At 36.7% G+C, this 16,421-nt stretch overlaps 1 protein-coding gene across 6 annotated transcripts in view; it reads left to right on the plus strand.

Moving 5' to 3' along the window:
- Window positions 1-16,421, plus strand: part of LOC116862475 (AT-rich interactive domain-containing protein 4B) — a 141,133-nt gene that overhangs the window by 81,084 nt on the left and 43,628 nt on the right. For all 6 annotated transcript variants that reach the window (XM_032849765.1, XM_032849764.1, XM_032849766.1 and 3 more), the window contains exons 9-16: window positions 2,880-2,959; window positions 4,524-4,600; window positions 5,848-6,002; window positions 9,395-9,467; window positions 11,364-11,458; window positions 12,335-12,432; window positions 13,515-13,758; window positions 14,076-14,251. In XM_032849765.1, coding sequence (XP_032705656.1) covers window positions 2,880-2,959; window positions 4,524-4,600; window positions 5,848-6,002; window positions 9,395-9,467; window positions 11,364-11,458; window positions 12,335-12,432; window positions 13,515-13,758; window positions 14,076-14,251 — 998 coding nt within the window. The remainder of the gene's footprint in view (window positions 1-2,879; window positions 2,960-4,523; window positions 4,601-5,847; window positions 6,003-9,394; window positions 9,468-11,363; window positions 11,459-12,334; window positions 12,433-13,514; window positions 13,759-14,075; window positions 14,252-16,421) is intronic.

The following is a 16,421-nucleotide window of genomic DNA, read 5'->3' on the forward strand; positions in this document are numbered from 1 at the left end:
CAGTCACACACATGGGTGAACAGGATGAAGTATGGATTATTGTTCCTGAGGCGGAGTGGAAAGCGAACCCATTTACACACCACCACCAGCGCTGGCCCAAGCTACCATATGTGTAGTTTTTGAAATGCATAAGACAGTGAGTCCTTCAATAGCCCAGTTGGTAGAGCGGAGGACTGTAGAACCCATGAGAAAAAGAGAAAAAGGTAGATTTTGTTCACAGTTTTAGACCCAAGTTTAAGCCCCTGATACTTAGGCTATTGAGTCCCAAGTTTCTGTCTTACAGTTCAGACTTCCATCCTGACCTCCGGACTTGGGTATCTATTCAGTTTCTCCATTTGGATGTCCTTCAGCCATCTCAAAACGTAATAGGTTTAAATCGAAACGCGTCCTCTCCTCCCTCCTTCCCAAACTTGGCCCTCCTCCAGTGTTGCCTCTCACGGCGAATGACATGACGTCATTTGCGCAAGACAGAAGCCTGAGCGTCCTCTGCTCAGTCAGTCCTTCACTCTCCTAATTGCCTCTGATACTCTCTTTCCTTTAATACGCCATTGCCACCGCTCTCCATCTGAGTTGCTGCCTCTCTCCGTGGGGTGGTTGTGGTAGCTTCACCTCGTGCCCTTCTCTAGCCCATTTTCTTTACAACAGCCAAAGTAATTTTTCATTCCATGTTATTTGTTCTATGCTATTTTATTTTATTCTTTTTTTTAAGTTCTATTTATTTAAGTAATCTCTACCCCCCCACGTGGGGCTTGAGTTCAAGACCCCAAGATAAAGGGTCGTATGCTCTTCTGACTGAGCCAGCCAGGCACCCCCAAAGTAATTTTTATTTATTTAATTTTCTCAAAGTATTTTTATTTTATTCTCTTTAAAGATTTTATTTTTATTTATTTATTTGAGAAAGAGGGTATGAGAGAGAGAGCAAGAGCATGAGAGGGGAGAGGTCAGAGGGAGAAGCAGGCTCTCCGCTGAGCGGGGAGCCCAATGCGGGACTCAATCCTGGGACTCCAAGATCATGACCTGAGCCGAAGGCAGACTCTTAACTGACTGAGCCACCCAGGCACCCCTTTCAAAGTAATTTTTAAAAGGCAAATCTGTTATAACATTTTCCTGCTTCAGGGTCTTTCCTTAAAGATTTTAGATTTTATCCTAAGAGTTAACATGGCCTAAAATGCTGGAAAAATCTGAACCCTTCTTATCTCCCTTATCAATCCAAGCAGAAAGTTAGCCACACTGACCTCCTTTTGCACTCTGGGATGGGTTCCAGTACTTGCTGTCTCTGGACCTTCCCATTATTTGTTCCCATTGCTTGCAGTAAACCCCTTATACTATACACACGTGAATCCACGTACTTCCTTTGGTCAGGCCAGTTCCCACTCAGTCTTGAAAACTGAGCTTAAATGTTGTGTCTTCAAGAAAGTGGTCCCTGCCTACTTAGATAAGGACTTCACGCAGTAGCAGTTAAATATACGTGCACTTACTTGTTTAGTGCTTGTCTTCCCGACTGAAGGGTGCAAGCTCCACGTGGGGACGAGCAGTGACTGTCTTGGTCTCTTGTTCTCTGGCATCTAGTACAGTAGCTCGAGGTGGCAGATACTACCTATAGAGTGACAAGATGAGTATATGAGCAAATGCTAAGTATTTACTTCAGGACTTTATTTGAAATGATGGGGAAGTTTACCTCGATGCTAATAATGTATAAAAGACTTTGATCAAGGATTCAAAAGGCCATCAGCATTTAAAGAATGCCTAGTACAATGCAGTTGCAGTTAAGGAAAATGTTAACCAACTCCTTAAAGACCGGATAGAACAAACCTATTTCTAGCTGCTTTCTGACCTGTGGGGAGAGTACGTGCCTTTATGTACCATTGTGTCATCTCAGAGCCAATAAGCCCATCCCTAAGACAAACCTGTCATACTTTCTTAGCTTGTTTTTCATTTAGAAATATAACTATTCTGTTAACTTGTTCTTGGTATGCATAGTGGGCTGTCTTGGAACTAGAATGCTAAAAATTCTTAGATATCTTGCAGTAGCCTTTGGGAAGGCTGGCTTTAACCTCACTTTATTTTTTTTATTTTTTTAAGATTTTATTTATTTGACAGAGATCACAAGCAGGCAGAGAGGCAGGCAGAGAAAGCGGGGTGGGGGAGGGAAATGGGAGAGCCCCATGCGGGGCTCCATCCCAGGACCCTGAGATCATGACCTGAGCTGAAGGCAGAGGCCCAACCCACTGAGCCACCCAGGCACTCTTAACCTCACTTGAAATAGCAGCTGAGGTGGCTCCAGCTAAGTCCTCCCTGGGGTAGTGATCAGTCCCACACAGCCTCCATGTCTTTTTAAAAATGTTTACTTTTTAGAGTGGGTGGTATTATGAAGAAATTTTTGTGCCTATTATATATATTTAAATGTAAGTAGTAAGTAGAACCCCATCGCTCGCTTTTTTAAGATCGAGACTGCTGTGGTTGAGCATCTGATACTGGCTCCCGTTTTGGTTCCCACAGTTCTCCTAGCCGTGGCGCACACCCTCTGTGAAGGCTCAGCCTTTACCCCTGGACCGGCCCAGACCCCACTTTCATGCTGGCGTCCTCTTTCTGACTAGAACTTGGTCTGCAGCGTCAGTCTAGGCATGGCCTTGCTTCTGCTTCCGACACAAGCCTGTGCCAAAAACAACGTGGGGAATCCAGAGAGCCGGAGGGATAGAGGATGTAAATTTAAAATTACTTGTGTGTATTCCCACATGCGTGTAGCTGTTTACCCTACAAACTGAAATTAGTTTTTAAACTTTGAGCTGAAACTGTTTTCTGAAAGGATTTACATAGTTGATACGTAAATATCTATAAATGTGCTCTTAGTTCTAATAGTTTCACACTTTTTTTAAAAGGTGGTCTGTCCAGATTGTAGTGATGAAATTGCTGTGAAAAAAGATAATATTCTTGTTCGGTCTTTCAAAGATGGCAAATTGTAAGTATGATTCACTAGAGGTGAAAAATATGCTGTTTTTCCAAGTTAGGATGGTAAATGATAAATTAGTTATTTCTAAAGCTTACACTTTTACTTTTCATCATACAGAATGTTTCAAAGTATGATCATTTTTCACATTATCATTTAAGTGGTCTTACAAGTCTGCTTTCCTTGTTCATTTTTTTTTTTTTTAAATCCCAAGAGTTTATCTAGTTTGTCAATATTTGCCTATATAGTAGCTGGTGATGTGTTGAGGCAAATTTAAATATATCTACTGTATCTAATACTTGATTGCTATCTGTGAAATCTACTTTAACAAGACTGAGGTAATCAGAAATTTGAAAACTGAATTGAATACTGGTTTGATGATATTAAGAAATTATCGTTAATTTTTAAATGTGTAGTATTGGTATTATGATTTTTAAAAAGAATTTTAAAGCTTCATAATAAAGTATATTATAAATCAAATTAAATAATATCTGGGATTTGCTGTAAAATAATCACATGGGGTGGGAGGAAGTAGGTAAGGATGTAGATGAAACTAGTAACTATGAGTTCATGATTATTGTAGTTGGATAATGGATATGTGGTGGTGGTTCATTGCACTGTTCTATCTCCTTTTGTATGTTTTTGAAATTTTTAAAACAAAAAGTTAAAAAAATAGGTTGAAAAATGTATTTGGAGTAGTTCTCAGGCTTTTGTAGATTGATATAAGCCAAATGCAGAAGAGCTGAATGATGGAGAACAATGGTTTATTATTGTAAAATAGGAGGTAGATGTGATATATACGATAGAAACTCTCCCAGTTGCTTGGATCTGACATCCTCCCTATGGCTAGGGAGTTCCATGAAAGATCTTAAATTATAGAAGTTTGCTTTTGAGCCTAGACTCCAGTTTAAAAACAATTATTAAAAGAAAATTTACATTATAAATATGTACATTTTCTTCCAGTCTTAAATTTAGTAATCTCTTGTGATCATCCCAAGACAATGGCAAATTCTTACCATTTGACTTCTTTTTTATTGGATCAATCCTGCTATCGAGATATTTTCATTTATTATTATTTTGGGTAGCAGGATCGATATTTTTTTTTTTTTTAGATTTTTATTTATTTATTTGATAGAGAGAGATCACAAGTAGGCAAAGAGGCAGGGAGAGAGAGTGATAGGGAAGCAAGCTCCCTGCTGAGCAGAGAGCCCGATGTGGGACTCGATCCCAGGACCCTGGAATCATGACCTGAGCTGAAGGCAGCGGCTTAACCCGCTGAGCCACCCAGGCACCCAGGATCGATATTTTCATTATTGCATTAGGCAGGAGGGACTCTGATATTTGAGAATACCTTGTAAAACATCTCTCAAGGAGGGGTTATTCTGTAGATGATTACATATTTTAACATCCTGTCCAGCATTTTGTTTGGGAATTGCAACACTGTGCAGTCACTTTCATTGTAAATATTAATGTTTCCATATTTTCAGTATCTTTTCTGTGATGCGTGATTGGCCTCTTAATCTCTGTTGTGTTTTTGTGGCTTTCTTTTTCTTTAAAATTAAAACAAATAATGTAGTACTTCAGTGCCGAGAAAGGATGTCCATGAAATTACTAGTGACACTGCACCAAAGCCTGATGCTATATTAAAACAAGGTAAGGATAATCTTGGGATAATTTATGGTTAATTTAAAAACTGTTAAAGTGTTTTTGAAGATTAAACTTTCTTTTGCTCTTTAAAAAATACATATTTTTGAAATTCTGTCTTTGAAGTTCTGTTTGGTTCTATATGAATTACACTTTTGTAAATCTGTGTGTCTTTTGCTGTTACAGGGCTGTTTTTTCATCTTTAGCATATAATCGGGGCAGTAATCTAGGAGTGGGGAGAAACTAGATCATCAGCCAATTACTATAGACTTGCTTTGCCTAGTAAATAAAATACTAGTTCCTGAGGATTATAGAAACAGGAATCAAAAGTAATTTTGATTTGGCACCTCTCATAGTATAACAATAATATTTTATTGAGGAATATGCCATAATTGCCTTTCTTACTTGATTTTTGGCATTGTAGAACTTTCTTATTGCCCAGGTTCATTAAATCTGATAAGATGCTATGTAGACTAGTTAAAAATCAAGAATTTGTGGCTTAGAGTTCTTGTCCACGTATTGTAAAAGAAAAATAATTGTGTCTTGCTGATTTTGGTTTAAGCTAATTACTGATAAAATTTTAATTCCGGTTTTACTAGGAATGAAGATAACGTATCTATAGTACATTTTCAGCTATTGTATGTTCATTACAGTGGCTTTGTGCTTGGTATATAATGCTGTTTAATAATCACTTACTGGACCAATGATTAGAAATTTACCTATATTTTTTTAAACTTTTAAAAAAGATTTTATTTATTCATTTGACAGAGAAAGAGAGATCACAAGTAGGCAGAGCAGCAGGCGGGGGGCTGAGGGGAAGCAGGCTCCCTGCTGAGCAAAAAGCCTAATGCAGGGCTCCATTCCAGGACCCTGAGATCATGACCTGAGCCGAAGGCAGAGGCTTAACCCACTGAGCCAACCAGGCGCCCCAAAAAGTTTACCTATCTTAAAGTTGTTTTTACTAGGCATGTTTAATTTTTGTTTAAAAGAAGAAAACTCTCTTTTCCTTTGTATTTGTTTGAACCTAAGTCACCTTCCAGTAACAGTAGTTTGCCATCTATAAATTGGGTGCCTGATGCTTAGGACTGCTGGGTTTTGAATGAGTCACTACAGTGCACAGTGCCTGGCCCACAGCCAACACTTGATAAATGTCTGTGGTATTAGCACAGTGGTTAATTTTTTTATCTTGTTTAATGTTGTTAGCAAATCAGTTGTCTTAATTTCTCCAGTTCACACAGTTTTGGTCCTCTCTGCAGCCTTTGATCAGGCCCTTGAGTTTCATAAAAGTAGAACTATTCCTGCTAATTGGAAGACTGAACTGAAGGAAGATAGTTCTAGCAGTGAGGCGGAGGAAGAGGAGGAGGAGGAAGATGACGAAAAGGAAAAGGAGGATAATAGCAGTGAAGAAGAGGTAAGGACAAACAGTCGATGTCTTATGAAATGCAGAGAAACAGTTGGGTTTCCTCTGTGAGTTGGGATTTGGCACAAAGTCATCAATCGCTTCAATGTTTTTAGTATTAGAAATATTTCATAATAAAAATATGCTTGTGCTATCCATCATAACCAAGTAGTTTGCTTGCTTATTTAAAATAGAAGGATAGTCGAAAAACTATAACAGAACTATTACAGAACCCCTCACTAGCGATATGGGTTGCTTGGCGCCGCCCTAAAAATAAAATTAAGTTATTTCAGTAACCTCAGAAATGTTTGTTAATCTTGCCATGCTTTTGGTTTATCAGATAATAAGGGAAATACCCACCTAATATGGCAGAGTGCTACTTTCACATGCTTTTCATCATCCTGTGGCCCCTCTCACCTCCTACTGTGTGTTTATCTGCATATTTTATTGAAGTACCTAGAGAAGTATAAAATATATCATCCATCTAGTATTATTAAAAGATTAATCAGCAAAAAGGATTAATATCTCTTTGGTTCAGAGGATCTTAAATTATATCTAATGCAAATGGGTGGATAGTTCTAATTAGATCATAAATAAGGCATTTGTGAATTTGTATGGGTCAAGGAGATGAAGTTTTAGATTTTACTGTAAATGGTACTTTAGGTCTAGCAATGATAAGTACCAACAAAAGATGTCCATGATATTACTGGTGAAACTGCACCGCTGTACTTGTTAATGTTCTGTTGAATGACTGCCTAAAAGTTACTGGTGAATGGTGCAGATAGTGAAGTCTGTGTCTGTGATCATTAAGGGAACTAGACTGAATGTTTTCAGGAAACTAATAATTTAATGTCAATATATAATATTTTAGGTAAGTTATTCTGCCATCTAACTGTAATAAACAACTATTGATGAAATAGGATTGTTTTAGACTTTGTGTTTTATGACATAGTGCTTTATGATGACAGTGTGTAGTGTAGGAGTTTTTCAGCTTCAGTCTCCCCACTGCATTCTCTTTAAAATGCCGAAATGGGGCACCTGGGTGGCTCAGTGAGTGAGGCCTCTGCCTTTGGCTCAGGTCATAAACCCAGGGTCTTGGGATCGAGGCCCGCATCAGGCTCTCTCCTCAGTGGGGAGCCTGCTTCCTCCTGTCTCTCTGCCTACCTGTGATCTTCCTCTCTGTCAAATAGATAAATAAAATCTTTTAAAAACATTTTTAAAAAATGCCAAAATGAACAAGCAATCCTTTACTTAAAACCTCCCGAAAGGGGGCACCTGGGTGGCTCAGTGGGTTAAGCCTCTGCCTTCATCTCAGGTCATGATCTCAGGGTCCTGGGATCGAGTCCCGCGTCGGGCTCTCTGCTCAGCAGGGAGCCTGCTTCCTCCTCTCTCTCTCTCTGCTGGCCTCTCTGCCTCCTTGTGATCTCTCTCCATCAAATAAATAAATAAATAAAATCTTAAAAAAAACAAAAATCCTCCCAAAAGGTTCTTTTCACTCAGAAGTCAAGCTTCACTTACAGAACCTCTCTCACAGTCTGGCCCCACCTTCATACCACTTCTCTTGGCATACCTTGCTACTTTGAACTTGATGCTATAGCCATATTAAATTATATACCTTGTTTCTACTCAGCCTGTACACATACCAGTACCTCTGCCTACACTGCTCTTCCCTGTTCTCCCCCACTTAGCCTGGCAAACTCCTGTTCAGTTTTTAGAACCCTACTCACATGTCGCCTCTATAAAGGGAAGCCTTCTGTGAAGCATCACCTCCCTCACCTGAAGAAAGTCAATCACTCTTATTTGCTGGTCTAACCTGATATTGTTCCTTGTGCATGTTTTTGTTATTTATACCCTTTCCCCCCACCCACACACGTATCACCTGTTTTCTCCCCTATATGCTCTTCACGGGTAAAAGACCCTGTGTTACTCGAGAGTGTCTGTCAGAATGTATAACATGTAAATAAATGAGAGTCAATAAATACTAGTTACTAAAATTTTTGTTGCTTAGATTTGTGTTTTATAAATTTTTTTGTGAAAGCAAATATGGTTTCCAGTTTAAATATTTTAAGTTAAATACAAACTTCACTGAAAGATTTTTGTGACAGGAATACATTTGGCAGTTTATGAAAGTCAAATATTGTATCGGGGGCATTTAAGATAATATCTAGAAAGTTAGATTCCCTTAGATTTGTATCTGATTACTTTACCAAAGCCTAGCTTCTGTGGCCCATGTTTAAATTGAGAAGTGCAGTTTTTTTTAATGAACAAATTAATAATTGTTATTTATTCTTCTCTGTTCAACCAGCAGACCTAAAAGTTTATCAACATGGATTTTGTTTCTGGTTTTTAACTTGCCTTCCTTTGCTTTGCTAGCTTTTAGAAGAAAAGGGTTAATGTCAAAACAATGGCATTAGACACATGATTTTTTAAAAATTAAAATGATAGATTTATTTAGACTATCCATTGAAAAGTATGCTCTTAAGTTTTACCATCAAAGATGCATTTGTTTCAGTCAGAGTAACTGTAACCCCAGGTGTGGATTTTGAATCACTTTCTATGCAGTTACTCCTGATCATGTTCTCTAATGATCACGTTCTCCATCGCTTATTATTTTTCTTTTATTTGATTCAGCACCTAGCGTAGTGCCTACACTTACTGGTGCTCATTAAGTGGTTTGTTGAATGGATGATAGTCACTGAATTGATGAGTTCCTCCATCTCACCTACTACCCTGCTCCTTGCAGGTCGCTTCAGGACCAGCTCCCTACTGCCACAGCCCCTGGCCACAGCAGCAAGAAGCTAGTCCCTCCCTTGTAATTGATAAATCGGGGAACTATTTTATTACTTGAAGATTTCCCTAAGTCTGAATCTTCAGGTATTGTAGATCAAGTTTGTTCCCCACTTTACTGATTTTATAAGCTTGAAGTGCTATACAGTGGGGCTGTATACAGTGAAGGATACTTGTGTTACAGCTAAGGGGACCCACGCCTGTATAGTTCTGGAGGAGCAGTCGGAGTCAGTTTTGATGTTAAACCCTGACCCGACTTAATGTAATCGAGAGTAGGTCTTCTTGAGCCTGTGGCCCTGATTTAAAGAATAGATATCTGATATGGTAAAAAGCTCATGAGCCATCTTGCTAAGTCTCACTTATATGAGAATTTACATTTGGAATTGTCACTGTTGAGATACCTTTTAGGACATACTCCTTTGGAAAGCATAAAATGTCTAGACTTGCCTGGTTTTGAATAGCTTAGTGTTAAGAAATAATTTTTACTTGGTAAAAAAAAAAAAAAAAAGCCTTTCAAACATTTTGGTAAATATTAGTTTCTGCTGTTGGTAGGAAATCTTGTATTATTAAACTGCTTCCTTGAGAAAAATAATATTTTCTTCTGTGACTAAAATTAGGAAGAAATAGAACCATTTCCAGAAGAAAGGGAGAACTTTCTTCAGCAGTTATACAAATTTATGGAGGATAGAGGTAAGTTTTTTTTAATTCATGGTTAATGTTATAATGTATTATATAGGTAATTAATACTTTAAGAATTCTGTTCCTTAAGCTTCATGTCATGATCTCATAAGTCAGGTCATGGCTCTCTTCTTGATTGGCAGCATCACCAGCACCTAGCATAGTACCTGTCATACAGTAAATGGAATGAGGACTTTGATAGTATTTTGATGCATATTATGGCCATGGACCCATATGGCCTGAATTCTGTCCTGGCTGTCTGGCCCGCCATCCATGGGTCCCCAAAGAACTCCTAGTACAAGCGAGCAATAGCATAATGGGAATCATAGCACCATTTATGTGCACCTACATAGGTGCTTTTAGTTAAAAGCCTCCCTCTCCAGAATCACTGTTTGATATAATTAGGATCTGTCTGTATGTGTACATGTGAGTGAGAGAGGGAGGGAGGGAGAGAAACATCATAATCTAAGATGGGCCATAAGTCTTCTTGTGACCCAGCCACACAGAACTAAGCAGAGAATTAAACCATCCAAAGAGTTAGATGTAGAGAAAGGTTACAGAGTCTCAAGGTAAGCCTTGGTTTAGCTGTTTGAATCTGCCTAATGTTGTTAAGGAAATGCAAGGATTGAGGTAAAGTGGTGTGGGTGCTAACCTTTAATTTCCGGTCGTGACCTAGTCTGCTAGTCACCGTGCCCCTGTTACTCTGCTGCTTTTCTGCTGTTTAGAATATAATGTCTCCTTTCCTGGGAAATGCTAGGAAGGGAAGTGAGGAGAAGCGGAAAACTTTTTTAGCTTGAGGAGGACAAAATGAATAATATTTAGAAGTGCCACTGTACTCTGGGAATTAATTTTCTTGCAGGATGGAAATTAATGTTTTTTAAATCCTCATTTCTATTGCTGATAAGTAGAAGCTGACTGTCTTTTGCTCTCATGAGTGATAGTGGCCACTATAATGCAGGTATCTTTTTATTATTTGATAGGAAATGTCTTTGCTTTCATGTTATTTCCTTGTGTGAAAGGAGGCTTGGCCTAAGAGTGTAAGCAATTTCCTAGGCTTTTGTATAAGATAAATAAAAAAGTGAAGAATATTTTATTAATATTAGAAAGAGTGATAAGACCATCTCAGTCATAGGTTGTTTTGAAAGGGCCACAGTTATGTCTCCATCCCATTATTTCCTCTACCACTTTCTAATGGTTTGGTAGTTTTAGTGTCCTTGCCTTGCATGGTCCACATTAGAAAGAAACAAAACTAAGTGGCTCCGTCAACTTAGTGTCCAACTCCCGGTTTCAGCTCAAGTCATGATCTCATGAGTTGTGACATCCAGCCCCATGTTGGGCTCTGCGCTCAGCGGGGAGAGTGCCTCTCTCCCTCTGCCCCTGACCCCCCTCATCCCGTGCACTCTCTCTCTCTCAAATAAATAAATAAATAAATAAATATCTTTAGAAAGAAACAAAACTATATAGTTTCATCCTGGAATCATTGTTTAGACTAGGAACCAATTAATAACATACAAAGAAAGTATCATGAAAATCACCCTCATTGTGAAGTTGTTGCCTGTTAATTATCTTATCCCTTTCTTCAGTTCTACTAAACCTTGTTTCCTTGATTTAAAAAAATTTTGTTTTGTTGGTATTTTATTTTGGTTTATCGACTATTTATTCTTTTGCTCATCAAGGAAATGAAAATGGAATGAAATCATATAAGGTTTCCAAAATCTGGTTTGAGAAATTTTTAAAAATGAAATGGGCTTAAGTCGTAGACATCATATTTTGATTAAGGGATTTGTTTTTTCATATATATACTTTGCACTATATGTATTCAGATATTCAGTGGTGATAACCTGAATCTTGTAATTTTAAATAAAAAATGTAACATGGTTACAATATATTTTGTATTTTCTTTAATAGGCACACCTATTAACAAACGGCCCGTACTTGGATATCGAAATTTGAATCTCTTTAAGTTATTCAGACTTGTACACAAGCTTGGAGGATTTGATAATGTAAGTATTACAGTTAGAAATGAAACATGTTTTTCATACAACATGTTTTCTTGTCTAAAAATTACTTAAAATTATATACTAATAAAAACTTAAGAGTAGAAGGAAAAGAAAATGGGAAGCACAGGTTAGAACCAGGTAGCTTCCTTAGACCAAATTAATATTAATTAAAGATTCTTTCAAATGAGCTTTCTGATTTATTGTTAAGTTTGTCAAACTTTAATAAACCACCTCTGTCTGTCTGAGTCACAGCACAACCATATTGGTAGAAGTTTGTCCTCTTTCTCTTTTCCGTTAGACTGTAAGGTCCTTGAGAATTAATATTCTTTATATCCTTAATCTCTTCCATTCTGTCTGATGCACACATACACATACACACGTACATACACACGTGTATATGTAGAAACATGCTGAAAAAATCTTCATTGAAGGTTGCCATGATGTATGATGTCCCTTCAATTAAGATTATTCTGGGGGAAAAAAGGATTTTGTATAATAAAATGTTTTATTATGTTCCTTAGAATTGCTTTGATTTATTAAGCTTATAGGTTTTATGGGAACTAATACTTAAAGAATTTTATCTGTAGCTCTTCATTACAAATTTTGATTTAGAAACCTGAGTATTTTCTTACGTACTATGTCAGGGCTAATTTAAAAATGAAATGGCCTAATATGTCAACATTTGTAATTCTGAGATTTATTAGAATACTAAAACTTTAAAACATTGTTGTAAACCAAGTTTTTAATTTAGAATTTATTAAGTTATTTTCATTCCTTTGAGACCAGAACCAATACATGTAAACATATATATGCTGCATTAATAAAAATTTTATTATATTCCAACCTTTTAATTTGGGAGTTTTCATTTTACTTTGTTAGATTGAAAGTGGAGCTGTTTGGAAACAAGTCTACCAAGATCTTGGAATCCCTGTCTTAAATTCAGCTGCAGGATACAACGTTAAATGTGCTTATAAAAAGTAAGTCGGTGCTCTCTTAATCTCACAAAACAAACTGAGGGTTGCTGGGGGTGGGGGGAGTGAGAGGGTGGTTGGGTTATGGACATTGGGGAAGGTATGTGCTATGGTGAGCGCTGTGATATGTTAATAAAAAATAAAAAATTAAAAAAAAAAGTTAGTGTACTTAATAAACCTACATTCAATACTTTACCTAGAAAACAGGTTCGAATTTACTGTATAACTGAGACTAATTATTTCTTCTAAGAAGCAATCAGAAATTTTTACTAGACTGATCACTCTATAATAGCCTTTTCTACATTGTTTTCTATGAATACTACATCTATGAGATATTCTGTGAAGAAAGTTTTTGTGGCCAAGTAAATTTGGAGAGTACTATGTAGAGGTTAAAATGCCAGAGTGTTAAAAAGTTGAGGGTTGAATCCTGGTTCTGCCAGTTACTAGCTTTTGTGCCTCTAGGACCATTTCTTTGTTCTCCTAAGCTTTAGTTTCCTCTTTTGTAAGATGGGATGTTAGTCCTTGCCTCATTGGACTACTCTGATGATGACATAAGATTTCACGTGAATGCAGAGGCCTAGTGAAGGGCATGCAGGAGGTGCTCAACAGATGGATACTGATACCTTTAATAACTACTGTTGTTACAGTTAACTATCCTTAACATTCTGCCTTTTCACTTTTAGTGTAGGTTTTTTTCTTTAAGGTTTATTTATTTGAGAGAGAGGGAGAGGGCTGGGCAGAGGGAGAGGAAGAAAGAGTCTTAGGAAGACTACACTGAGCAGGGAGGTCAACATGGGGCTCGATCTCAGGACCCTGAGACCAAGACCTGAGCCAAAACCAAGAGTTGGATGCTCAATTGATGGCACTACCCAGGCACCCCAATGTAGTTTTTTTAGTGACTTTTTTCCTTCGAAAAATGTTTCTCTTTGGGTTAAAGAGATTGGGCAGAACAGAACTAGAATAAACAAGAATAATAATATGGCTCAGTATCTGAGGACTTAAAAGAAATGAACACATTTTAAAAACCATAACTCTACAGCAGTATTTTGAAACGTTTTCCCAAATGTAATTTCTCTTCATGTTTCCAGATACTTATATGGTTTTGAGGAGTACTGTAGGTCGGCCAATATTGAATTTCAGATGGCATTGCCAGAGAAAGTTGTTAACAAGCCATGTAAGGAGTGTGAAAATGTAAAAGAAATAAAAGTTAAGGAAGAAATTGAACCAGAAATCAAAGAAATAAAGATTGAAGAGGAGGAGAATATAATACCAAAAGAAGAAAAACCTACTGATGATGATATTGAAAGAAAGGAAAATATTAAACCCTCTCTGGTAAATCAGATACTGTTAATGGTGCTGTACCTTCTTTGGTACATTTTCTACCTCATCTATACAGTTTTCATAGCTAATTTATCGTAAAATGTTATACTTTATTTTTTGTGCGTTTTTTCCATTAAGTGCTATTTTTATATTTAAAATTAGCTGTTATTTTTGCTTAGTGTTTTAGGAATGGCAGGAGTTTCTTAAAATTACTACTACCTTTCTCAATATTAGTATTGGTTGGTACCTCCTTTTGCTAACAATTAGAGCATGAAATGAGGGTGACAGTTTATACTTTTGTTGGTTTAGTTCCTCTGATCTTTTTCTAGGGAAGTAAAAAGAATTTATTAGACTCTATACCTACACAGTCTGATCAGGAAAAAGAAGTTAACATGAAAAAAACAGAAGAAAACGAAAATCTGGAGGATAAAGACGAGGAGACAACTGGGGTGGATGAATCCCTCAGCATAAAGGTAGAAGCTGAAGAAGAAAAAGCAAAATCTGGGTAAGAAATTTGTTTTTGGTTAAGATGCATTTTGGCTGAATGAATTCTAATTTGCTCTTTATTTTTGTATCTGTATGTTTGAATCTAAATTTGACAAAATACAGGATTTTTGAGTGGTTTGCATTTATTATGTGAGTACCATTTGCCTCCTTCAGAGACCCTGCTAATGCGACTTTGTAGCAAAAGGTCATATTTTTGATCCATTCTTCTTGCTCTCATCATGGAAATATATGAAATTTTGAGCTAGAGAAAAAGTACTTCTTACTACATTAAGCTCTGCTGAATAACCAGATAATATAAATTTGGGAAGATGGCTTTCTGTTATGTTTTGTAGATGGAATGTTGGCTCTAGATTTTAAGAGTTGTACTAATTCCTTAAGCAAAAAATAAGAATGGAAAAGTGCTAATAATTAGTTTTCGAAAGGCCAGAAATTGTTATATTGTGTTTAATGTGTCAGTAGCAATTACTTGTTTTGGTCAGTTTGGAATGATGAACTTACTTATTTAGCAATGTAATTTATGCACTGCCAGTGGACCCCTGGATTTTTGTAGGTGATTTTTGGGACCTGGTCTTTATTTCTGAGGTTTAAACAACCTAGACATCTCCATTGTTAATGGCTGATTTAAATAAGTACAACCAAATGTTTTTGATCATTTTAGTATTTTTCTGAAATTTGGCCACAGCATGCAGGCAAGCAGGGAAGGGAAGCAAAATACGCTTCCTTCATATAGTGAGAGGTGTTTGTTTAGTATACTTTGTTATATATTTTTGTGTACAAATGTGTATATCAAGTACTCCTTTCTGTTATTGGAGATTATCTCCGCTGTTAAGAAACTTAGTAAGTACCTAGCTTTTTGCCTAAAATCTCTTGATCATTTTAGTGTCCTCTGAAATTTTGGCTGTGGCATGTAGATAAACATGGAAGGAAAAACCTGGGTTTAGAAGAATATAGTATAAGTGTTTTCTCATTATACTTGGTTGTAGTCCTGTGTGCATGTGTGTATTTGAAGTACTCCCAGCTGCTACTGGAGATTATTTCAACTCTTAAGAAACTTAGTAAGGATTCAGCTTTTTGCCTAAAAATCTGATTTTTATATCTGCATATGTTTCTGGAATACCTACTGTGTGGGAGGCACTGTGATAAGCCTGTATTTTCTTTTGTTACTAATAATTAATTTTTCAAGTTGGTGTTTCAGTTGATTTTATAGTATAAACTATATATTGTAGGTTCTAAAAAAGTACTTAACTATATAGCTTTTTAATTTACTATATATATTTACAAATGTATCATACCACAACTGGAATTTTCCTGCCGAGACTGCCCTAATTTGGTAGATGTTCTTTAGAAGTGTTATGTGTTGGGAATGTCCAAGATTGATTTCTGAATTTTATTAGATGAGTGCAATAGAAAAATTTTACAGTGATAAAGAGTCATATGTATTTCTCTAGCATGTAAACTTTCTCTAAGTAATTAGCTACTACCAGGAACTTTCCATGTCCTTCTCTCCTACTCTAGGTGTAGGAGATTAAGTAAGTTAATTCAGGTAAAACACCTGGTTCAGTGGCTGGCCCCATAGTAGGTATTAATAAATTATAGGTTTAAAAAAATTTATTCCATTGTGAGGAGTGTGACATCAAAATGGGAAAATTTGGTATTTCTTTGTGAATTCAGATGAAAAATACTTAATACATTTGGTTTCTCAAAATACAGTTCTTTGAATGATAAGTAACAAAAGTGTGTGCACATGTGTGTTGTGTATGCTCATGCACGTGCTCAGGTGCAGCGCATGCATTGGGTGTGAGTGAGGTATATATATAAATTGAATTTCTAAATTCTGTATGCTGTTTACATTTTATACTTTCAAAGGATATCTTTGCTCTGTGTTCTGTCTCGTTTAGTGCATTTACCTCTGCTTTTTGCCACTGCATTATTAGAGGAGGGAGTAGGATATTTTATTTGGCTGATAGTAATTGTGTTGTTGCTTTTTTATACTTTAGTATATTACTTAAGTGCTTTTCATTTGGTTTGTTTTTGAGGTTGATATTCGATGCAAAATTTTATTTTTAATTTTTGATTGCTTTATTATTACAGTGTTAGGGTTTTATTCCAGATTGAAAAAAAGATTGCCCTGGCTGCCACTTAAAGTAGAATTGTGCTTGGTATTACTG

The sequence above is a fragment of the Lontra canadensis genome, unplaced genomic scaffold (assembly GCF_010015895.1).
Source record: "Lontra canadensis isolate GAN:19392208 unplaced genomic scaffold, GSC_riverotter_1.0 scaffold247, whole genome shotgun sequence".
NCBI lineage: Eukaryota > Metazoa > Chordata > Mammalia > Carnivora > Mustelidae > Lontra > Lontra canadensis.